The sequence below is a fragment of the Mus caroli genome, unplaced genomic scaffold, assembly GCF_978045245.1.
Source record: "Mus caroli unplaced genomic scaffold, Mus_caroli_1 scaffold_3, whole genome shotgun sequence".
NCBI lineage: Eukaryota > Metazoa > Chordata > Mammalia > Rodentia > Muridae > Mus > Mus caroli.
This window is the reverse complement of record NW_028227258.1, coordinates 64,560,553-64,585,870: the sequence shown is the minus strand read 5'-3', so window position 1 is coordinate 64,585,870 and position 25,318 is coordinate 64,560,553. Positions and strand designations below refer to the sequence as shown.

Sequence of the window (25,318 nt, the reverse complement as noted above, 5' to 3'; positions counted from 1 at the left end):
TACAGTTCTATCCAGCCTTGCATCCAGGCCTATTTTTCCTTCAAGCCCCGCCCCAGGGGTCTGGCCGGATTTCTATCGCTTACCACAGGATTCCCAAAGATGCTCTGAAGCTCTCTCTCTTAGACGATTTAGCCTTTTCTTTATTCAATTGGTTCCCGAGCCTCCGCCTTCCTCAATCATTTGCCTAAGGTGGCTCAGGAGCCCACCCCTTTCCTCCCTCTCCACCAGTGATTGGCATGGCATCTGGCTCGTCCCGCCCGCTCTTGACTGACAGCTGGATCCCGGCACCGCCCTCAATCCCCTGGCTCTTGCTCACTGGGGTGGCTGGGACCGTTAGCTCGCCAGGCTGGCAGGCTCCGGGGCCCAGCTCCGCCGGCCACCGGGATGGAGACGATGCGAGCACAGCGGCTGCAGCCCGGTGTAGGTGTCGGCGGGAGAGGCACTTTGCGAGCGCTGCGGCCCGGGGTGACCGGGGCCCCGACTAGCGCCGCCACACCCCCCGTGGGCCCGCCGCCCGCCCCGCCGCCCCCCGCCCCGCCCCCGCCTCCGCTGCTTCTGGCTGGGGCCCCCGGGCTGCCCCTGCCCCCCGGCGCCGCGGGGAGCCCTGCGGTGCTGCGCGAGGCTGTGGAGGCGGTGGTGAGGAGCTTCGCCAAGCACACGCAGGGCTACGGTCGAGGTAAGTGTCGGGAACTGGCCTCCTGCGGGACACCCTCCAGTCAGGAGCCTGGCTCCCACAGCTCCCACTGTCCTCACAGTGGCTCCGCTTGGCGTCCAGCCTTCGCATGCATTTCCTTTTGGGGAGTTTCCTTCTGGACACACACACACACACACACACACAAGCGCGCACGCGCGCGTGTACACACACACACACACACACACACACACACACACACACACAGTGAGTTACTAATGCATTCTCCAGGGACTCCTGTTTTCAGATGCAATTCTCTTTTCTTCCCAACTTTTTCTCTGTCAGCAGGCTTAAGATTTTAATGTCCTTCTCCCTTTAAGAACCCGCCCCTATTGTGTGGGATCCTCTCCTTTATCTCAGACCCAGGGCATTTCTCATCCCTACCCTTCTCTGTCTTCTCTCTCTGATCTCAGCAATTCCTGTACTCCCATCTCCTGAGCCCTTGTACTTCATCTTCTGAATCCCGACTTTTTACTTCTTCACATACTTAACTTACCCACCCCACCTCCCACCATGAAATTTCCACCATGACTTCAGATCTGCTGGAGAATTAGGTAGTGCTTTCAAAAGTCACTCACAATAATTGTTCCTCTGAATCTGAACCCACACCATTGAGGCCGTGCCAGCTTCCTGTGACTTGGTGCCTCGCTTTAGTGTCTTAGTTTGGAGCCTCACAACTCGGGCCTCTGTCTGTCTGGCGCTGTGCTCCTGGCCCTTGCCCAGGAACTGAGAATAAATCTCGGGCCCTGGCTCACTCAATGCTAAATTCTGTGGAAACAAGCCAGGCAACAACCTTATTTTGCTTAGAAATTGCCGGCTTAAAGATGCCTAATTTCTGGGAAGAGGGATGTGAGGATTTTCTTTGTTGTTTTTGTTTAGGCAACGTTAACCAATTTCCTGTCAGAATCCTGGTTCCAAATTCATAGTTTAAACGACAAGGAACACACAGTGAAGGGTGTGTGACTCAGACTTTAAGTCTGGAATTTCCAACACATCCCTTCTGTTTCCTTGGTCAGGTCCTCCTGGGTCTAAAAGTGACTGCCTCCTTTCTGTTTCCTAGGAGAAAAGTTGCCCAGCGCACCCCACCCCCTTTCCTTCTTTCCAGACTGTTGGATGCCGTCCTTCCGTCCTTCCGCCCCACTTTGCTTCCTTTTGGAAGCTTCAGTGAAAAGAGCAGACAGGCTTCGGAGGCCTGTCAGTCCCGGCTCTGTCTTTGGGCAAAGGGTCTCATAACTTCACTGAGCAGCAGTTTCTTCAAGGATTGTGCACTGATGACAGAGTGGGCACTTGAAATGTTTGCTAGCCCCGATTTTCTGGTCATCTCTTCCTTGAGAACACATTTCATTTTCTTCTACTGGTAAATGTTTGTATCTTTGTGAACAGGAAGGTTTCAGTGAAGTTGAACGTTCAGATCCACTCTGATGGCTTGTTTATTCTCACCTTCTCTTTGCTCTCTAACCAGTTTGAATTCCAGCCAGACTAGGATTCTGTAGGGTGCTGGGCTACAAATGGATGTACTTCTGAAGCTAGTGAGTCACAGACTTACTTTCCAGGTCGGTTAGAGTTAACAAGGTTTAACAAGGTTTAACATGGCTACACCATAAATCTGTCCCGCTCTTTTCTATCTCAATTCTGAGGGAAACATTTTGCCTCGGGTGTGGTAGCCAGAAGTAGCTACCCTATGTCTGAAGAGTTCCTCTTGGAGACTTACAGGCCCTTATCGACATGATAGAGAAATGTGCCCTCACCCATGTTTCTATGCCCTGAAGAACCTCTAGTCTGGCTTCTAAACTGAGTGTCCGGAAAACCTTTTTAGCTTCCCAAGAAAGGGCGAAGGAACAAAGGGGTTGTGCTGACGAGAACAATCAGGCTTCAGAGTCTGTGGTGCGTCTCCCCTTCAGTCTCCCCACCTCCCACCATCGTCTTATTATTCTTGAGTTTCTCATTTCCAGTCTGGGTGTCCAGCCAGTGCTGTAGGAGAATTTGGCTCAAAGTCGCTCACCACATGGAATCACTTACTCTGCTTCAATTAATAGGCAAAGCTGCCCTTGGCATACACCCATGTACCCTTGTGACTGATGGCAAGATATTCAGGGGATGGCTCTGTTGCCCTGAATACAATTTACTTTGGTCTCGGGCCAGGTCGCTCTCTCATCTGGGGATACCTTACATGCCATCTTCAATTCACATCCTTCATCCTTTTCCTGAAGACTCTAAGTTCACCATTTCCAGTACTGAGTTTTCAGATTTATCTTCACCAGCATTGGGTCCCAGCACACACACACACACACACACACACTTCTCTCTTATGCTGTCCCCTCCTCTGTACATTAGCTTCCACTCCCCACTCTTCTACGCATACCTGCTCAAAAGTCACACATACACTACTGTGTAGGCTGTTTTATTTTGTTTTGTTTTGTTTTTGAAAAAAGCTCTTGGTATATAGCCCAGGTTACTATGGAACTCATTGTGTAGTTCAGGCTTTTTAATTCATGGTGATTCCCCTGCCTCAGCTTCCCTCCTGCTGGGATTACAAGTGTACGCCATCATGCCTGGCTTGCTGTTGATCCTCAGCTCCACTCACAGTACGGTATGAAGGACTTTGACTGGGGACCTGGTCCTGTCCTGCAGTGGCATTGGGATCCCAGAGAGAGTGCTTACTCGTTTTTAGTTTTATCTGTTCCATTTTTTCATTTAATAAATATTTACTGCTCACCAGATGCAGTGGTGAACAAATCACATGTTTAGTCTCTACGTGGATGGAGCCCAGTCTGCTTTAGAGCATGCATGAAGATTAATGGCACAATAGAGCAAGGTAGTATAATATGAAAGAGGGCTTGTCTTGGAACCAAGTGAATTATTGGTTCTTTATCCTGGCTCTGCCACTTCTGGTCTGTTCCTTAAGTTGGAGACTTTTGGCAGAATAAGCATTGTAACACTTGTCTTGATTTTTAAGTGTTTTTGTTTATGGGTGGTTTTCCTACATGCATGTCTGTGTACCATGTGCATGCCTAGTACCCACAATGGCTAGAAGAGGGTGTTGGATCCCCAGGGACTGGAATCACAGATGGTTTTGAGCTACGGTGTGGGTGCTGGGAATTGAACCTGGGTTCTCTGGAAGAGCAACAAGTGCTTTAAACCAGTAAGCCATGTATTTCTTCACTCCAAGAATAAGTGAATTTTGCATGGTATTTTCTGATTGGCTACTCTTTGTCATTACAACCATAGACTAAATATCACTGGAGCTAAACTGATGTGGGCATTTATAGTTTTTAGAACTACTGTATCAGACCCTCTGTTAATTTCTTGTGGCTGTCATAACAAAGCATCATAAATTGTGCTGCTTAAAACAAAAGAAATGAAGTGGGTGTGGTGGTACATATCTGTGTCCTTACTTGGGAGATGGAGGTAAAAGGAGCAGTGGGAATTCATGGTCATCCCTGGCTACATGGGGACTTTGAGGCCATGCTGGACTATGTGAGCCCTAGCAAAATAGTGTGTGTTCTTCTACAGTTCTGCAGGCCAAACATCAGCATCAGTATCACTGGGCCAAATGGGTAGTAGCAGGATCCTGCCAGAAAGTCTAGTCTCCTTTGCCTTCTCCAGCTTCTGATAGCATTCCTGAGCACTGGTCATAACTGCAGCACTCCAGTATCTGCCTCTGATGTCTTCTCTTCTGTGTTTTGCCAACTCCGACCTCAGCCTCACAGTTGCTGTTTCTTTTTGTTTTTGAAACAGGCAGTACCTGTATCTGTAGAGCTGTGTAGCTCTCGCTAGCTTCGAACTCATAATATAGATCAGGTTAGTCTCGAATTCATAGAGATCCCCTTGCCTCTGCCTCCCCATGCCAGTGGTATAATCTCTCACTCCCCGAGTCAGAGTCTGTAAACACATCTGCAAAGTCCTTGGCACATGAGGTAGCCTCACTGGCTCCAAGGACTAAATAAGCAGATGTTGTCAGGATGCATTGTTTAGCTTTAGTAGATAAAGTCCCTACCAAAGTCACTGCTTCTCCGCAGTGCTGGCCTTCAAAGACTTCTGTGCACCCTAGGCTATTCATGGTCTTCCAAAAACCGAAAAAGGAAATAGTTGATAAAATATTGTCAAGCACCTTCCCTGTTTCCATAATATCTTGGATGAACCTCTGCCAGCGTATTCTCACAAACTAGAATGATCAGGGAAACCCCTTACCTCTCGGTGGCACTACCTAGTTACTGCTGTTTAACCCCTTCATCCTTACCACAATATTGTCTCCCCCCCCCCACACACAATATTGTCTTTAATCTTTTTCTCTGCCTATGGCTGGTTTGAGTTTTTGTTTGTTTGCTTGCTTTGTTTTTTGAGGAAGGCTCTCGTGTAGTCCTGGCTTGCCTCAAATGTGCAGTCCTTTTGACTCAGCCCCCTCAGGGCTGGGATTAGAGATGTATGCTACCACCCCTGGTCCTGGAATTATTCTTTTATTACTATTGTTTTTCCTATGTTACTTCCTTCATTCCTCCCTGGTGCTTGGGAATTGAGCCCGGAGCTAGCGCTTCGGCCTGTTAGGCGAACACTCTACTACTGAGCTTCGTTCTCACTCTATATTTATTGTCTTTTTAAAGGTCCACTTAATTAGCATGTGTGTGTGTGTGTGTGTGTGTGCGCGTGCATGTGTGTGTATCCCCATCTCTCTGTCCAAGATAGGGTTTCTCTGTGTAGCTCTGGCTGTCCTGGAAAACTCTACAGACCAGGCTGTCCTCAAACTCAGAGATCCGCCTGCCTCTGCCTGATGTGTTATTTTAATGTCTTTATCCTTAGTAAGAAATCATTTGTCACCAACATTTCATTTAGATAGTCATCTAATGTTTTATTTCCTATAAGTAAAAAACAAAACCCAAATATTCCCTTTTGTGTTCACAGCATCATGGTATAAGCATTTAAACACGTGTTTGGTCTTTATCTCAACCCAGCATCTGTCAGTAACTTCTACAAAGCATTGCATTTGTCAAATATATCCTGTTCTTCTAATATTTTGTATAAACCATTATGTCCATGATTCCTTACTGAAAATCTGCTTTAAAAACAAAACAAACCGAAATCAAAACCTGCTGGGCACTCGCCTTTAATCCCAGCACTCAGGAGGCAGAAGCAGATGGGTCTCTGAGTTAAGCGTGGTCCAGGACAGCCAGCGCTATACAGAGAAATCCTGTCTTGAAAAACAAAACAACAAAGCAAAAAACAAAACAAAACCCTATGGGCTATTCACTTATACATGTACAAACTCAAACAATGTACACACATTGTAAGAGTGTAAGTTTTAGGGGACTCATGAGGCCCTTTGAGGCTCAGACATAGATTGGATCTTGGTTAGGTTTCCCAAGCTGGGAAGAACCTTGCCCTTAGGATCTCTAGATTCATGCTGCAATTCTGTTGCAGGCTTTGAGCCCCAGAGCTCCAGCTTCCCCCAATCACACAGCATCACTTAGGAACATTTTCAAATGCAGATCACAATCAACTGCTTAAAAAAAAAAAAAAAGAAGCCAAACCAAACCCCAAGCCAAAACACAAAACCCTTTTCCTCAGGCTCTCATTTCATTCTCAGCATTTACCTAAACTAGCTCCCATTTCCTTTGGCTTTGAGGGATTATGAAGACCCAGCCCTGTGCGGTCTATGCCAGGGTCTGGCTTTAGCTGGATATGAGACCAGCATAATCTTTGAATGGCCCTTTCCCCATGGTCGCCTCCCCCTTCTCAGCCACCCTAGTATTTTCCCTGTTGTTTGCGTTAGGGGGGCTGTTGCTTGTCTCAAAGACAAGGGCTGAAAAGGTCTCCATTGAAAGAACAAAGATGGTGGAGCTCTCTGGGCCAGAGTGACCTCTGAAGAGCCCAATGGGGCCCAAGGACAGGAAAGAGGGCCTTTCCTTTTCATGCAGCCTTTTGATAGAACAATGAACACTCTACCAAGTCAGTCACATACAGGCTGTGAGATGAGAAAAGGGCTTCTGCTGCTTCTCCTTAGCAGCTGCTCTATGGGGATCTTTGCTTTAGTTTGCAGAGCAGGTAAGAGCTGACACATTGGCCACCCAGTTTTGATCATCTTGCTGGCCAAGGCTGTGTCCTGTTCTTTTCTTCCTTAAAGACTGACTTTTCTTAGTGAAAGTGTTCAGGTCAGATCCCTTCTTCAGAAGCAGAACTGGCTCACAGCCTCGCCCTTGCCCCTCTAGGTCCATCACCACGTTTGCACACAGTCCAAGATTCCTGTCACTGCCTCAGTCAATGACTGAGACATAACAACAGGGATGTTAATGCAGACACATGGGGTAAGATATGGGATTCCTTTGGCATACTTACTGGCTTGGACAAATTTAAGACTCTTTCCTTCCCCGCTTCTACCCATCAGACATCCATTGTGCCCTGAAGGCTGTCCCTTCGGTCTACTCCAATAAATCTCTTGCATATATTTCTCACCTTAGCACCTTCTTGATAGACCCAAACTAGCACACTATGAGGAAATGAATGAGGTTTGTGGGAATTGAGAGAGGGTGAGTATTCATGCTGTAAGGTACTGGAAGATCTGTGTGATTTGTGAGGCTCCAGTAAAAGCCTTTTGAAATATTTGGAGCCCTGGAGTCAAAGTGATCCATGCCAAAGCTGAACTGACCAGATCCTCTTTCCCATGTAAAATGCACTGCTTTGAAAGTAACCCCAAACAAGACTCAGTTTGGTCACTGCCTCCTTTTGCAATTGCATCCTGGATTGCACGTCCCTTCCCTCCCTTGGCTCTCCTGCAGGCATGGTGGGCCCTCACTCCCGTGTTTGCTATGCTTTCTGCTCCCTCACAGCCTCCGTACCTGCTGTTCTTTATATGGTGTATCATTCTCTCACTTTTTGCCTAAAGAGTTTCTGTTCATGCTTCAGCCTAGACATGACCTTTAAGGTAGCTTGTTTGATCTTCTTAACACTTAACACTGAGAGCTGGGTGTGGTGGTATGCTGGTTAATCCTAACGCATGGGAGACAGAGCCAGGTGGATCTGTGAATTTGAGGACAACCAGGACTAAACAGAGAGACCCTGTCTCAAAAAAATGACACCAACCAACTAACTAACTACTTAACCAACCAACCAACCAACCAACCAAAAACCTCTTAAAAGCACTATAGGACTTATCAGAGTTGTAGCTGTCTCAAATGCTTGAGAATATCTAGCTAATGTCTTTCCCGTTTTACAATACAGCCCCAAAGAAAAGGGGCCATTGTCTTAGTGTAGCTAACAGTCAGTCACAGAGCAAACACCCAGTAAGATATTTTGGAATGGCTGAGCCCAAACATTAAGGAGTGGAAGGGAGTACTCCAGAATACTGTCATGTCTAGACTTTGGTTTTTACCTTACTTACAACTAATAACGTTAGCTGGTTTCTATTTACTAAATGCTAGAAGCCACAAGATTTCCGGCTCAGAGATAATGGACTTATGACTGACTCAGCACAGCCAGAAGCATGAGCATCATGGTGCATCAGTCTTCGTGCTCCCTAAGCGATGCAGAAGGCTCGGGCAGATGCTTGCACAGGCTGTGGCCGCATCATGAGAGAGGCACACTGATTTTGGAGAACCTTCCATTTTATAATAAGCACTAAGCACGCTTGCTCTTTTCATTTTTGTCATCATTAATTTTGTGAGACAAGATCTCACTTCAGCAGCTGAGGCTTGCTTGGGATGGCTGCTGTTGCCCAGGTGACCTCCATCTTGAGGCAGTCCTATTGCCTCGGCCTTGTGAATGCTGGGGATGTAGATGTGAACCCCTATGCTGGCAGCATGCCTGCTGTTTCTTGTAGGCATCATTGCATCCCTCTTCCTGCAAACACAGTCCTGAGAAGTGGTCCACGGAAAAAGAGGGCAGGCATTGCAGTGTTGCCACAAACCCTGCAAGGTGTGAAAGAGAAGAGACCCTCAGGGAGGACTGCCCAAAATAAGGTTCCTCAAAAACCATTACTACCCAGAAAAAGCCTCAGAAGAGAATCCATATGCTCCATTCTCTCTTGTAATATACACATAACATTGTAAAACAGAAAGAAACTCTGCCCATTAGTTTATTCACTTGAGGATCAAGTTTGAGGGTCATATTTCCTTGAATGGCAGTGTTGTCTAAAGTTTTCAGAACACTGACGATAGGCTAGGTTGGCTGTGCCTGTAATTCCAGAAATTAGGAGGCTGGAACAGAAATAAACATGTACAACTAAGAGGCTGGAGAGATGGCTCAGAGGGTAAGAGCCCCAGCTGTTCTTCTAGAGAACCTGGATTCTATCCCACTTATAACCATCTGAACTTAAGTTTCAGGAGATCCAATACTCTTCTGGCCTCCAAGGGTACCAGACATGTGATATGTGCACCACTTACATGCAGGTAGAACACCCACACACATAAAGATTTTTAAAAAGTTTTTTCTAAAGTACCTTTTAAAGCCTCTAGTGTAGAGTACTTGTCTGTAAGGCCCTGTAAGTAAGGGGAAAAAAATAAAAACAGCAACAATAAAAAAATGATTTGATTGTGGAACCAAGGTCATCAGTTTGTCATATACACATGACCTTGTGTACACTGGTGAACTCCCCATATGTGTGCCTATGAGGCCAGTGATCTCTCACTGAACCTAGAGCTTCTCTTTTTGTCTAGGCTGGTTGGCCAGTGAGCCCAGGGACCTGTCTCTACTCAACTCTCCCTTCCCCAACACCGGAGTTTTATATACAACATCATATCAGCTTTTACTTGGGCTCTAGGAAGCCAAACTCAGGGTCTCGTGATTACACAGCAAGTATTATAACCACAAGAACCATTCTCCTATCCCCTCCCCTCTAAAGGATGGCCTTTCTCTTAGGGTTCTCATTGCTGTCATAAAACATCATGATAAAAACCAACCTGGGGAGGAAAGGGTTTATTTCAGCTTATAGTTCTGAGGGAAGTCAAGGTATATATTAGTCAGGACTCACTAGAGTAATAGCCTATATAATGAACGTCTCTCTCATATTGCTCATGTATGTGTGTGTGTGTGTGAGGGAGGGAGGGAGGGAGGGAGGGAGAGAGAGAGAGAGAGAGAGAGAGAGAGAGAGAGAGAGATATTAGAATGATTTACAGGTAGGCTGTAGTTCAGCTAATCCAACATGGCTGGCTACCAAGAATTCAGAAGTCGCTTGCTTAGTCTTTGAGGCTGGGTGTCGCAGCTAGTCTTGAATAGATGCTGGAGCCCTGAATAAGTAGGGGTTAGGGCCAGTGAAGGACAAACAAAGCAAAGAGGGGGAGGGCTGGAGAGATGGCTCAGTGGTTAAGAGCACTGACTGCTCTTCCAGAGGTTCATGTCCCAGCACCCACATGGCAGCTCACAACTGTCTGTAACTCTTCAGATCTGATGCCCTCACACAGCTATACATGCAGGCAGAACACCAAGATATATAAAACGAAAATAATTAAAAAAAAAAAAACCCTCACCGAGTACCCTCCCCTTTTGGAGTTTACTTAATTCCAGATGCAGTCAAGTTGACAACCAAGAATAACCATTACAAGGCAGGAACTCAAGCCTAGTAAGAACCTGTGAGCATGAGCCATGGAGGAGTGCTGCTTTCTGACTTGTTCCACATAGCTTGTTAGGCCTGCTTTCCTATATTCAGGTGCATGGTGAGGTGGGGGGGGGCACCTCCACAATGGATGGACCCTCACACATAAACCATCAATCAAGAAAATGCCCTATGGATTGGCCTCCAATACAGTCAAAACATTTTTTCCATTCATAGTCCTTCTTCCCAGATGATCCTACTTGTGTCAGGTTGACATAAAAATAGGCAGTACAGCCCTAAATTTCTGCCACAGCTTCCCAAGTGCAAGGATTACAGACGTGTGCCACCACACCTAGCTAGGTTTGCTTCTTGTTCTGTGGCCTCTTGTTCAGTAGTTCATAGCCTTAAAAAAATTATTTGTATTTTATGTGTATGGGTGTCCTGCCTATGTATAAGTCTTGTGGAGGCAAGAAGGCGGCATCTGATCCTCGGGGACTGTTATTACTGAGCCGCCAATGCTCTTCTCCCCTGCGCCATCCATCTCTCCAGGACAGTTATTGAACCCTTCCCAGTCTTATTCCTCATCTGTAAAATGGTAATGACAAAAGGACCGGCCTCGTAAGGCTATGATTGGTGGGTGCAGCACTGACATTTAGTAATCACTCCATAAATGTGATGGGGCTACTTGCTGGTGATGGCTGTCACTCTCCTAGGCCAGTCGACCAACTGTAGAATAACTGACTTGTACTTTATCACACAGTAATAATTGCTGGCTAGCCCTGGAAACGCCACCTATAGTATTTAAGTTAAACTCCTTTGGTATCCAGTACTAATCAAAATGTGAGATAAAGCAGGGTTTTTAAACTTTTCCATTGGCCACACTCTTTTTGCCCAAGAAATTGTTCTCAAACCTTGGGAATATAGGTATATAGAATAGATATACAAATCAAACATTTCCTGGTAGTAAACTAGAATTAAATGTTAATTTAGCAATTCTTTAGGGTTAGAGAGATGATTCGGTGATAAAATACATACCACACAAGTGTGAGGACCAGAGCTCAGATTTGAAGAATCCATGGAAAGGCAGATGCAGTGCAGCACATCTGTAATCCCAGTGTGCCTGTGGCAAGATGAGTGATGGCTCACAGGCCAGCTAGTGTGGCTTAGTAGTGATGAACAAGAAGCCCTTCCTCAAACAAGTCAGACTCCAGGGACTAATAAACCAAGATTATCTTTTGTTCCCAGATAGGTTGTGACACATACCTACACTCACTCACAGACACACACGTACAAAACCACACACACAGATACAATAAAACAGTTATTTAGTATACATATACTTTACCATTTACTAAAGATTAAGATAAATATGCATACTAATGAGATAGTCTGACTTGTTTATTTGCATTTATTGGTTTGTTGGTTTTTTTCTAAGACAGGATTTCTCTGTGTAGCACTGGTTGTCATGGTACTTGCTCTGTAGACCAGGCTGGCCTGCCTCTGCCTCCCAAGAGCTGGGATTAAAGGCATATGCCACCATCATCTAGTATATCTATTTCTTTTTTTTTTTTTAATTTTGGCCAGTTTGTATTGGTGATACTAACTTAAAGCATTACAATCTGTGAGGGGGGGTTACAGATTAATTTATTTACTTTATACATACAAGTACACTGTAGCTCTACAGATGGTTGTGAGGCACCATGTGGTTGTTGGAAATTAAACTTAGGACCTCTGCTTGCTCCGGCCCAAAGACTTATTTATTGTATGTAAGTGCACTGTAGCTGTCTTCAGACACACCAGAAGAGGGCATCAGATCCCATTACAGATGGTTGTTAGCTACCACGTGGTTGCTGGGATTTGAACTCAGGACCTTCAGAAAAGCCTGAGGTTAACAGTACTCTTAATCCATGAGCCATCTCCCCAGCCTGTATATCTATTTCTTATCTTGTTCATTTACCTGTGGGGTTTTGTTGTTGTTGTTTGGTTTTTCTTGTTTTTTTCGAGACAAGGTTTCTCTGTGTAGCCCTGGCTGTCCTAGAACTCACTTTGTAGACCAGGCTGGCCTCCAACTCAGAAATCCACCTGCCTCTGCCTCCCAAGTGCTGGGATTAAAGGCTGCCTCTGCCTCCCAAGTGCTGGGATTAAAGGCGTGCACCACCAAAGTAAATCTAGGATGAGTATTTGACACTGTGGACATAGAGCATCTTCAACAGTTTTAAAGTTGATTGATACTCTGAACCCATCATCATCAATACTGAGAGCCGATTTATGGTAGTACTTAGTACAGACTGGCCGAAGTAACAACTCTGTCCTGGGCTGAAATGTGCAACTCCAGGTCTAGGGACTCAGTACCCTCTCCTAGATCTATGGGCCCTGCACACACAGGGTGCTCAAACATACTCAAGCACACCCACCCATATACAAAAATAATAAGCCTTTTAAAAGAAAACTTTTAATCACAAGCCAAATAAACATAACAATTAAAATTGCACTTATTTATTTATATGTGTGCATGATACACGTTTATGGGCATTTGTGCCATGGCATTTGTGGAGGTCAGAGAACAGTTCCATGGCGTCAGTTCTCGTCCATCTTTATGTAGATTTCAGAAATGGAACTAGATCACCAGGCTCAAGAAGAGTCATCTTGGTGACCTCCACTTATCTATCCATCCATCCATCCATCTATTTTTAAATATTACTTATTTAATGTATATAAGTACACTGTAGCTGTCTCCAGACACACCAGAAGAGGGTATTGGATCCCATTACAGATGGTTGTGAGCCACCATGTGGTTACTGGGAATTGAATTCAGGATCTCTGGAAGAGTGTGGTCAGAGCTCTTAACTGCTGAGCCATCACTACAGCCCCCACCTATCTATTTTAATTAAACTTAAACCAACAACTTTTAAAAGCAAACACTGCAGGGCTAGAGCGATAGCTCAATAGATTAGGGTTGGGTTCCCAGCACCCACATGGTGGCTCTCAACCATCCAAACTCCAATTCCAGGGGATCTGATGTGCACTCTAACCTCCGCCAGCACCTCACATATATAGTGCTCAGGCATACATGCAGGCAAAACACTCATAAACATACAAAGAAATAAAAGATAAATCTGACATTTTAATGTTCTAAATGGCTGAGCCATCTTTTCAGTCCCACAAAACAATTTTTAAATTGAACATTTTAACACAATAAGAAATACACTATTTTTGGAACTATTTAGAAACTATTATGTTTCCATAAGATCCAAAAATTCATGCTAGAGACAGTGCAGTTCATGACCTATAAGCATCTCCAATCTGAGCAGAAGTGATTCAGCCATCTTTGAGGTGTCACAAGGCACCAAGGCTGCTGCGTTGCTATATGATCCTCCACCAGCGGCATTGTCAGAAACACTGTGGGTCCATTTCACATTTGATTTTGAATCATTTTGTTTACAGCACATCCAGGAGCCTTTTTCTGTTTCCAGTTTCCCACTCTCCATTTATTTACCTCACCCCATACAAGGTTACAACCCATACTTTAAGAAGCTAGGAACTAGAGCACTGGGGAGGAAGAGGAGGAGGAGGAGGAAAAGGAGGACGGAAGCCCAACTTTGGCATGCTGATTTATTAGTCTATGTCTGCCCTCTTGCAGTGAATGTGGTGGAGGCCCTTCAGGAATTCTGGCAGATGAAACAGTCTCGGGGTGCTGACTTGAAGAACGGGGCTCTGGTGGTGTACGAGATGGTCCCCTCCAACAGTCCTCCCTACGTCTGCTATGTCACTCTGCCTGGGGGGAGCTGCTTCGGGAGTTTCCAGGTAAGAGTCATGAGGCTGCAGAAAGGGTAAATGTGTAAGTGCTGACAAGGACTTGTATCATTTGGCCGTTGGTCTCTGCCTGATGTCATGGATATGAGGACTAACTCTAGGCAAATCCTTCCAGCAAGCACCTGAGGCTCATGAGATAACAGAGGAGCCTAAATCAGCATACTTTGTTTTGGCCCACAACTCAAACCCATTTCAAATTTGAGCAGTTATGACTGCACTCCCAGCGCCAACCTTTGCTTTAATCTGGCTTCCACTCTTGCACTCCCAACTCCTTGCCATTTCTTCTTTTTGAAATTTGTATGACTGTCTTGCTAGCTTCTATGTCTGTGTAGCACATTTGAGGAGTGCCCAGATACCCTGGAACTAAAGTTCCAGATTGTTTTAAGCTGCCATGTGGGTACTGGGAATCTAACCTGAGCCCTCTGTAAGAGCAGCCAGTGCTTCCAACCAATCTCTCCAGCTCTGATGATGATGATTTTTGAGATAGTGTTTCTCTATGTGACAACCCTGGCTGTCTTGGAACTTGCTGTATAGGCCAGGCTGGCCTTGAACAAGAGATCTGCCTGCCTCTGCTTCCCAAGTGTTGGGATTCAAGGCGTGCTCCACAACTGCCTGACTCTGATTTTATTTTTAATTACATGTATATGTGTGTATGTTGGGCGAATGTGTATAAAGCCTGAAGATGAGAGCAAGCCGCTGGGGCTGGAGTTACAGGTGGTTATAAACCTTGTGATGTGGGTTCTCTGTGTGTGAGGACCGAATTCAGGTCCTCTGGAAGAACAAGAAGTTTCTCCATCCCCTCTTCCTTCTTCTTTTAAAGACAGGATTTCATGTAGTCCAGCCTAGCCTCAAAATATGTAGCTAAGGATGATCATGCTGAACTTTTGATCCTCCTGTTCCCATCTCTCAAGTGCTGGGATTATCAGACATAGAGCTATCATGCCCCATTTATGACGTGTTTAGGGGGCTGCTCCCAGGGCCTCCGGCACACCAGGCAAACACTCTACAATTGAGCTACAGCCAGCCCTAGCTTCCCGGTTACACTGTTTCTACAGTTTTCCTATTGCTAAGGTTCTATACAGAGATGAAAGGCAATACTTGAAAGCTTTGTAGGCTAGTGAGAAATTATAGGGGCTAAAGAGATGGCTCAACCATTAAGAGAGCTGGCTGCTCTTTCAGAGGACCAAGTTAAGATCCCAGCACTCATGTCAGACAGCTCACAAGCACTGGTAACTCTAGCTCCAGGGAATCCCACACTCCCTTTTGGCCTTTACTGGCACTCACACCCATATATATGTATGTATGTGTGTGTGTGTGTGTATATAAGCACATATACATACATACACACATATATACATATACATGTATATATATACACACAAATAAAACAGATTATAAAAATCTTTAAAAATAAATTATACAGATTCTATGAATATTATCAAGATTTTTTTTTTTTTTCCATTTCAGAGAGGAAGGCAGCCTTCCAAAATGTCACCTTAAAGAATCTGGATAGAATTAAAAGAAGATAATAGACACCTTTGGTTAGTTTTCATGTGGTTGTGTCACCATTAGATATGGTTGGAGCCCTTGCTGTGTCTATAGCACCTTGGGTTTCCTCATCATATGACTTACAATGTATCATTACTGCTTGTCTTTGCAAGGATTCCCAACTGTATCTGTTTTTCCCCTCTGTATATGTGTATATGTGCGTGTATACACATAGGATTAAACCCAGGACCTTGCAAACTATCTTTCTTCTTAGTCAGTATTAAAAACCTGCCACCCATTCAGAGACTAGTACATAGATGTCAATTTACCTATCGCATGAGTAAAAGCCACTGTAGCTCAGTTTTTGCCTTAAACAGAGGCAAAAACTCTGTTTAAGAGATTTCCTAAGGAAATCTCTCCTCTCCTCTCCTCTCTCTCTCTCTCTCTCTCTCTCTCTCTCTCTCTCTCTCTCTCTCTCTCTCTCTCTCTCTCTCTCTCTCTCTCTCTCTCTCTCTCCATAGATGGAGTCTATAGTCCTGGCTGTTCTGGGACTCACTCTGTAGAACAAGCTGGCTCTGACTGAACTCATGGAAATTTGCCTGCATTAAAGGTGTACACCACCATGCCTGGCTTGGTAGCTTTGTTTTAAATCAGATGACTAAACCTTTTGGCTCAACACTTGATCCATTTCAGATAAATATAAGCCCAGACTAATGATTAGTTTTCCGTTTTCATTCGTGGTGTGCACGGATGTGGGTGCATGTACCCATGCCTGCTGTGTGTGTGGAATCCTGAGGCTGACAGAGAAACATCCTTAGCCACTCTCCCACCTTCCTCATCAGTGCAGAATTTCTCAGTCAAACCTACAGTTTGCCAACATGGCAGCTCTTGCTAGCCAGCTTGCTCTGGGGATCCCAGCTCTGCTGTTCCAGAGGCTGGAACCTCAGGCAGGCATCATGTATATGGGTTCCAGAACCTGGGGTCTGAAATCTGGCCGAATTCTGAATTCACACCTGTGCAGCAAGTCCTTTAACACGGGCCCATCTCAGCCCCCTTTCTTTCCTCAGGGTATTATGGCTCCTTCTCACCCCATCACCATCTGAAGGGCAGGCTGAGTTTTACTTTGATTTGTTATTTTCTGAAAGTCAAATTATCTGTTCTTGGCTTCTTTTAGCTTATTTTACATTCCCCTTGGCAGGTGGAATTTTCCTAGTGATTTTCTGCACATCGACTTTTTTAGTAGTAATATTATGGGATAAAGTAGTTAACAGGTTAATATAAAGTAGAAATAAAGAAACTAAAGAAACAAAAAGCCTTAATGTGGATATATCAAGTTCCATATGCTGTCTCAGAGGGAACTGCCCTCCGGAGGAAACCAGGACTTATCAATATAGTTAAGTGACAACATCTCCCACTGTCCCTTTGAAAGCTGAAACATCAAGCCAATGTGGTAATACACGCCCGCCATTAATCCCAGCACTTGGGAGGCAGAGAGATCTGTGTTCAAGGTCAGCCTGGTCTACATAGTGAGTTCCAGGACAGCAGGAGCTACACAGAGAGACAGCTTATCTCAAAAAAGGAAAAAGCTGTATCACTCTTCTTAATCATGAGTGACCAAGGGGCAGAGGCTTCTTCAGCGCCTGTTAGAGACTATAGCAGAAGACCATGACGGCCAAGGATCTGAAGTCAGGTGATCTGACTTCTGAACATTAGATTTGCCCTAAGACCATGTTAGTTAGTTTTAAAAAGCTGTTTCCCTTGTTTTCCTCAGTCATCATTCCTTACCTCAGTGACCCATCTTCCCTGCATTTACTTCAAGCAAAAAAGACATCTTCAGCCTTAGCTCCTATGGAGGTAGCTCCTCTGGTCTGCTGTAGAAAATGCCTGTTTACAGCTAAGAGAACGTGGAAGAAACCCAGATAAGTGCTTCCAACAGGTCATGCATGGCCTTGTTTAAATCTTGGGTTATCCAGAATTCAGAGAGCCTTGCCTGACAAACTGGCTTTTGAGTAATTAGTCCACTGACACTTTACATAAATGCATTTTCCATGTCTTATGGCTGGCTATCTGCTGACTTCAGCAGCCTTCCTAGCTCTGCATTCAATTTTGTAGTAGTCATCTCCAATTCTTTAATGACTTCAGGATGTTGAGTCAAAATTGTGTTTCCAAACACCATGCCATTTTTCACTAAAGCTTCGGAAAGTGTGATGAATGCAACTGATTCCTCCATGGTGTCCAAATGTCCTCTTCCTCAGTGGTGTCCTCCCTGCTGCTCCTCCTCCCTCCTCAGTGGTGTCCTCCCTGCTCTTCTTTCCTCCTCAGTGGTGTCCTCCCTGCTCTTCTTCCCTCCTCAGTGGTGTCCTCCCTGCTGTTCCTCCTCCCTCCTCAGTGGTGTCCTCTCTGCTCTTCTTCCCTCCTCAGTGGTGTCCTCCCTGCTGCTCCTCCTCCCTCCTCAGTGGTATCCTCTCTGCTGCTCCTCCTCTTCCTCAGTGGTGTCCTCCCTGTTCCTCCTCCTCCCCCCTCTTAGATGCACATGTGTATATATTCTCACTCTTTCTCTCCTGCCTAGTTTTGTCCCACAAAAGCTGAGGCCCGGCGAAGTGCTGCAAAGATTGCATTAATGAACTCTGTGTTTAATGAGCATCCATCCCGAAGAATTACTGATGAGTTTATTGAGAAGAGTGTCTCAGAGGCCCTGGCATCTTTCAATGTAAGGAACTTGGAAATGGAAGGGAGGGAGCATGGGGAATGGGAGAGGCAAGGAATCCATCCATTTTTGTTCTTTTCTGTCTGTATTTGATTACTTTGTATATATGGGTATACCACATACATCCAGTGCCTAGAAGCCAGATGAGCATCAGGTCCCTGATATTGGATTTATAGCTGGTTCTGATGTGCTATGTGGGTGCTGGGGATTGAACTCTGGTCCTCTAGGGCAGTAGCCAGTGCTCTTAATGACTGAGCTATGGCTCCAGCCCTTTTGTCTGCATTTCTATTCTGTTTATACTACCAATGTGTGTGTGTGCTCCAAGTCTGTGTTTAATTCCTTATCTGTGTTTTTATGTTTATTGATTTGTCTTTATATTTCTTTAGTATCATGATATTTTTAATCTGAGCTTTGTGGAATTCAATTTTTTTTTTATAATGATGGTCATGTGAGTAGCAGGATAACCAGGACCATAGAGAGAACCTATCTCAAACAAACAAAAATAATAAGAAAAATTTTTATCATCTGGGTGGTGGTAGTACACATCTTTAATCCCAGCACATAGGAGGCAGAGACAGGTGAATTTCTGAGTTCAAGGCCAGACTAGTCTACAGATTGAGTTCCAGAACAGCCAGAGATACACAGTGAAACTGTCTCAAAAAATAAATTTTAAAAACCAAAACAAAAAAAAAATCCAAACAAACAAAAAACAAAACAAAAAAACAAAACCCAAAACAAGGTCCTGGACACCTGGCTCAATAAGAACACTGACTGCTCTTTCAGAGGTCCTGAGTTCAATTCCCAGAACCACATGATGGCTCACAATTATGTATAATGGGATCTGATACCCTCTTCTGGTGTGTCTGAAGATGGCTACAGGGTACTCATATACATAAAATAAGTTAATAAATCTTAAAAACGAACAAGAGAACAACAACAAATAAAAGTGGGGAGGGAGGGAGGGACAGGGGGAGGGAAGGAGGGAAGGAGGAAGGGAAAGAGAGGGAAAGACCCAAAATTAATATCTGGCCTATACACACACACACACAGACTCTTAAACTATTTATTTATTTGTTTGTCTGTTTATTTTGTTTTGTTTTTTTTTCGAGACAGAATTTTTCTGTGTAGCCTTGGCTATCCTAGAACTCACTCTGTAGACCAGGCTGGCCTCAAACTCAGAAATCCACCTGCCTCTGCCTCCCAAGTGCTGGGATTAAAGGCGTGCATCACCACCACTCAGCTAAACTATTTGTTTTTATTTCAATGTGGCAGCTGAACATTAAGATGAAACGTATGGGAGCTGGTGACGTGGCTCAGCAGTTCAGAGCACTTGCTGCTTTCTTTTTCTGAGATGTATTTATTATTTACATAAGCACACTGTCGCTGTCTTCAGACACTAGAAGAGGGCATCAGATGTCATTACGGGTGGTTGTGAGCCACCAGGTGGTTGTTGAGATTTGAACTCAGGACCTTTGGAAGAGCTGTTAGTGCTCTTAACCTCTGAGCCATCTCTCCAGCCCCAACACTTGCTGCTTTCTAGAAGGACGGGAGTTCAGTTCTCTATGTCAGGTGAGCTGTCTATAGCTCCAGCTCCAAGGGGAAGCTGCTGCCTTCCTCTAGCCTCTGTTGACATTCACACATGATACACAAACATACACATATAAAAAAAATCTTTAGGGGGGGAGGAGAGGGGGAGGGGGAGGGCATGGGGGACTTTTGGGATGGCACTGGAAATGTAAATGAAGAAAATACCTAATTAAAAAAAAAGGAAAAAAATCTTTAAAGATTAAATATGTGGCTCATGAAGGGCTAGAGATATCATTTCTCAGCCTTTTGGCTAAGATGAAGTGTGTGAAGGGCTAGAGATGAGTTAGCAGTAAACCATTGGCATTGCAAGCAGAAGGCCCTTATTTTGATCCCCAAAGCCCATTTAAAGTGCTGAGTGTGGTAGCTCTCATGGAGAGTTCCAGCCAGTCTAGCCTGCCTGGTGAGCCTCAGGCCAAGCATCCTGTCTGACAGGAGTGGCCAGTGTTCCCAAGGAAAAGCACTAGCCTGCGGCCTCCAGATGAGTACACTGCACACATGCACATACACACTCACATGCACAGAAATGTGACTAGTGCCTATTGGATAGTGCCAGTCAAAATAATCTAACTAAAGATCTATTTGTCTTTTTCTTTCTCCTGTTACCAGGGTAACAGAGAGGAAGCTGACAACCCAAATACGGGGATTGGTGCCTTTCGATTCATGTTGGAATCTAATAAGGGCAAGTCAATGCTGGAGTTCCAGGTACAGTTCCACTCACATCCCTGGCTCTAATAAAGCAGAGCAGCCTGATACAGCAATTTTAATGCCACCTACTAATCCTTACCTCCTTATTCAGAAAAAGACACAGGGAGAAAATGTGGTTAAAATTTACAGTGTACAATTACCTCTCTCCCCGCACGGGGTGCATACCAGAATTGATAATTATAGATGCTTCCACAATATGATTAGTAAAACTTTTCCCCTGTAATTCTGATGCAGTCTCATAACTTAAAATCACTATCCTGGTTGTATTAGTCAGGGTTCTCTAGAGAAACAGAACTGACAGAATGAATGCATGTGTACCCCCCCCACCCCCACCCCCACACAGTTTATTAGAGTGGCTTATAGGCTGTGGTCTGACTTTTCCAAAAATGACTGACTCTTAGAATCCAGTAGCTATTCAGTTCATGAGGCTGGATGTCTCAGATGGTCTTCAGTATACACCAAAATCCCAAAAGCATAGGCTGTAATGCCAATGAAGGAATGGACTTCCTGGCGAGGGCAAGAGCAAGCAGGCAGAGCAAGCTTCCTTCTTCAAGTCCTTCATAGAGACTGCCCCGAGGTGTGGCCCAGACTTAAGGGAGTGTCTTCCCACCTCAAATGATCCAATCAAGAAAAAACCCTCACAGGTGTAACCAGCAGCTTGGGTTTTAATTAGTTCCAGGGGTCATCATCATGTTGACAACAAAAAATGGCCTTCACGCTGGTGTTTCCTCTCGTTTCTCAGGAGCTGATGACAGTTTTTCAGCTACTGCACTGGAATGGCAGCCTTAAGGCCATGAGGGAAAGACAGTGCTCTCGACAGGTAAGAGTCACCCGAGGGAAAGGGCAGGAGGAGAGCTACTTTGGGCTGTTAAATGGTTACTAAGCTGTGACTACTAAAGGCCTTATTTAGCATCTTTGCTCTTGTATTCTTTTTTGTTTTTCGTTTTTCAAGACAAGGTTTCTCTGGGTAGCCCTGGCTGTCCTGAAACTCACTCTGCAGTGAGTAGCTGGCCTTGAATAGAGATCCACCCATCTCTGCCTTCTGCAAGCGCCCGGCCTGCTCTTGTAGTCTTTGCTTTTTGAATGTTACTGTACTCTTTTTGCCATGCTTCCCCACCGTAAAGTTACCCTTAGGAAACTCTTTGGCTAAGCTGGGCTTGGTAGCTCACACCTTTAATCCCAGCTCTTAGGAGGCAGTGGCAGGCAGATCTGAGTTCTAGCTAGTTCCACATCAGGTAGTGCTACACAGTGAGACCCTGTCTCAAAACAAAATAAAACAAACAAAAAGCCCTACCTTTTTGTCCTCTCTGTTTCCTGGCTGCTATGACATGAACTAGTCTGCTCTGCTATGCCTCCCTTCTAAAACAGGCTGCTAACTCTGAAACGATCACCTTCTGAGTTCTCTCTAAGAACTCAGGAAGGACCCAGTCTATCACACTAACTGTGGGTCAGTCTCCATTGTTTCATGGAGCCCTCCCCTCCCTTCTAGAACAAGGAGCTAGCTGGAACAGAAGAGATAAAATAGTCACTGCATTTTTAACATAATTTTGCCAAGTTATGGGCATTCCTACAGACCCTTGAGCAAGGGCCAGTGGTGGCTTGATACAGTGTACTTGCTCTATAGAAAAAGTTCCAGGATGGCCAGGGCTACACAGCGAAACCCTGTCTCAAAACAAACAACCAAGGAGATAGTGTGCTGAGGGTTTCACATTTAGATTTTGTAGTTTTAAAAGATGGCCACACTGGGCGTGGTGGCGCACGCCTTTAATCCCAGCACTTGGAAGACAGAGGCAGGTGGATTTCTGAGTTTGAGACCAGCCTGGTCTACAGAGTGAGTTCCAGGACAGCCAGGTCTACACAGAGAAACCCTGTCTCGAAAAACAAAACAAAACAAAAAAGATGGCCACATTTTCCACCAGTCAAACACCTTCTACATGCTGTTGGAGTACTGGAAGGTGTGACCTGTCCTTGAGCCTGAACTTCACTGTGCTCCTCACAGCAGGGCCCTGTGCTTCTCTGATCTGTGCATGTATTCAACCTCCTGCTCCACGCCCTTCTGCTTTACATAAACTCTTATGAGTCAGGGGAAAACAACTCTTTATAGGACATATGTGCAAAGCAGGTCAGACAATCAAGGCTAAGTTCTATTGGGATCACTGTGCTATAAGATATAGGACATACGTCTTATCCATCAGGGTCACTGTGCTAAATGACGTGTATAACGTATTTTGACCTTCTCAGTGATCTTTGCATTCCTCTCTGACCAGGAGGTGTTGGCTCATTATTCACATCGGGCCCTGGATGATGATATTCGCCACCAAATGGCTTTGGACTGGGTGAGCCGGGAGCAGAGTGTGCCAGGGGCACTGTCAAGAGAGCTGGCTTCCACTGAACGGGAGCTCGATGAAGCCCGGCTGGCGGGCAAGGAGCTGCGCTTCCACAAGGAGAAGAAAGATATTCTCATGCTGGCTGCTGGGCAGTTGGGCAATATGCATTCTTCCAGCTGCTAAGCATCTACCCTCTACTCGCCATGGCTCTTCAGGCCCCTTTTTTGTATGTCTCCTTTTTAAGACTTAGAATGATGATTTCTGTATATACTTTCTCAATTTTATACTTTAAAATATAGATATATATGTATAAATTCTACACCTGGCTTCCTATTTGCTAAGAGATCCCTTTTCTAACTTCCAGTTTGGGGATGTAGTTACCGTTGAAATATCACTATTCCATTTTATAGCGTGGTTGGCTCTTAAACCTTTAGATTATCTAAGTCATTAACATGTACAGTTTACTAAGTATTCATATCTCTTTCTTTTGAAACAGCAGCAGACAGGTACGTGATGACTCAGCAGTCTGAGGCAGTATTGCTGTGAATGTGAGGCCAGCCTGGACTACATAGTAAGTTCCAGGTCAGCATGGGCTGCAGTGTGTAAGATCCTGTTTCAGACCCCTCTCCTCCCACACATAAAACCACCCATATTCTTGGTTTCTACTAGACGAAAACAGGGTGGGAGCGTCAGGTTTTGGTTTGAAGTGACCGTCCGATACACCCCCCTGCTCACTTTCCCTCTTCCTTGCCTCTAAGTGCTCCTTCATTTGGGGGCTTCCCTACCTTATCCAGAAGGAGATCTGGCTTCCTTTTGTTTTGTGAGACATCTTATCATGGCCTGGAACTCATCCTATAGATTAGGAGGGCTTCATGCTTGTGGTTGTATCCTGCTGAAATCATAGGCATGGGTCACAATGCCTGGCCTGTTCTTAAAGTCACTCATGAGAAACTGCCTAAGAACAAGAGAATGATACACTCAATTCCTATGGGGTGGGTCGGTGGCACTACCTGGGCTGCTTCTGAGCTTACCTACCCCTGCTAGCAGTCTAGCTTTCTGGATGTGAGAAGAGGGTAAGGGCTGAGGCTGACACTGGCACACGCACGTGTGAGCACACTTTTTTCCATTTGTTCACGTAGCCCAGGCTGGTCTCAAACTTTTCTTCTGGCCGAGAATGACCCTGAACTTCAGACCTCCTGCATCAGCCTCTCACTAGGATTACAGTGACTACCACCTCAGCTGCCTTAATCCTTCCTTCAGTGACAAGAAACATCTTGTTCTTTAGAAACGGTAGCTGTTCTGTTTAGTGAGAACCATGTTCCTCTCTTGTCCACTGAGCTGTGCTGTTTAACTCTTGAATTTGTGGAGAATTTTATGTAGTAAGCTCAATTTCCCTTCTTTCTGTGGTCTCTGCTACATTGTATTATTGTTCAGTGCACTTTCTATCAAGTTGGGACAGTTAATGCTACTATAATGCGACTTCCCATGTGACAATTGCAGTTTGATTTTAGGTTAGAAGCTGGGTTTGGTGGTGCAGGTCTGCAATCTCAGCTACAAAGGAGGCTAAGGCAAGATTGGAAATTCAAGGTCTACCCCAGCTAGAGCTAGTTCAGGGGCAACCTGGGTAACTTAGCAAGACTCTATCTCAAAAATAAGAAGTAAAAACAGGACTGGGGATATAGCTTAGTGGAAGAGAGTCAGCCTGGCATGTGAAGCCTGAATTTAATCTCTACTGCAAAAAGGGGAGGGGAGGGAAGGAGACACTTGGCAGGAAGAGGGAGGGAGGGGAGCAGAGTTAATCACTGCTCACTGGGTCGTAACAAGGTGAAAAGCAGCTTGCTTGCTTGCTTGCTTTTGAAATCATCTTTGTGACAAGGACACATGGGATCAGGATAGAGTGTCTAGTTAAAATAGTGTCACTGCTTAGAAAGGGGTGTTTGGATTCCTTTAGTTAGCTTAGCCCTGTCTCTTGTTTCATAAAACACACTGGGTTAGAATAGAGGCTCCTGCATTACATGGTTTGTGTCACTGTTTTTTGTTGTTGGTTTTTGTTTTGTTTTGTTTTGTTTTGAGACAGGGTTTCTCTGTATAGCCCTAGCTGTCCTAGAACTCACTCTGTAGACCAAGCTGGCCTCAAACTCAGAAATCTGCCTGCCTCTGCCTCCCAAGTACTGGGATTAAAGGCTTGCGCCACCACTGCCTGGCATGTGTCACTGTTTTAAATTGATAGTTATAACCTAGATGCCACAAATCCTGCAGTTTGTCCTGTGCTCCTTTCTTTTTATGTAAGATGTGTTAAGGGTTATCAGTTTGGGGAAGAATTGTCCTTGTACCTCCTGGAATTATTTTTCTCAAAAATCCAAGACTTCAAAGAACATGGGAAAAATTGTTCTGTCCACTTTTGATGTTGAAGATTTTAGTTATCCTTTTCGTACTTTCTATGTATTTTCTATGTAAAATTTTACACAATTAAAAATGTT

General features: G+C 44.9%; 1 protein-coding gene across 1 annotated transcript; it reads left to right on the top strand.

Moving 5' to 3' along the window:
- The first annotated feature begins 313 nt into the window (after positions 1-313).
- On the top strand, positions 314-25,318 carry Lix1l (limb and CNS expressed 1 like). The gene is made up of 6 exons (XM_021158356.3): positions 314-676; positions 13,852-14,015; positions 18,082-18,222; positions 20,413-20,508; positions 21,254-21,331; positions 22,779-25,318. The coding sequence occupies exons 1-6, from the start codon at positions 385-387 to the stop codon at positions 23,019-23,021; spliced, it is 1,014 nt and encodes a 337-aa protein (XP_021014015.1). The 5' UTR covers positions 314-384; the 3' UTR covers positions 23,022-25,318.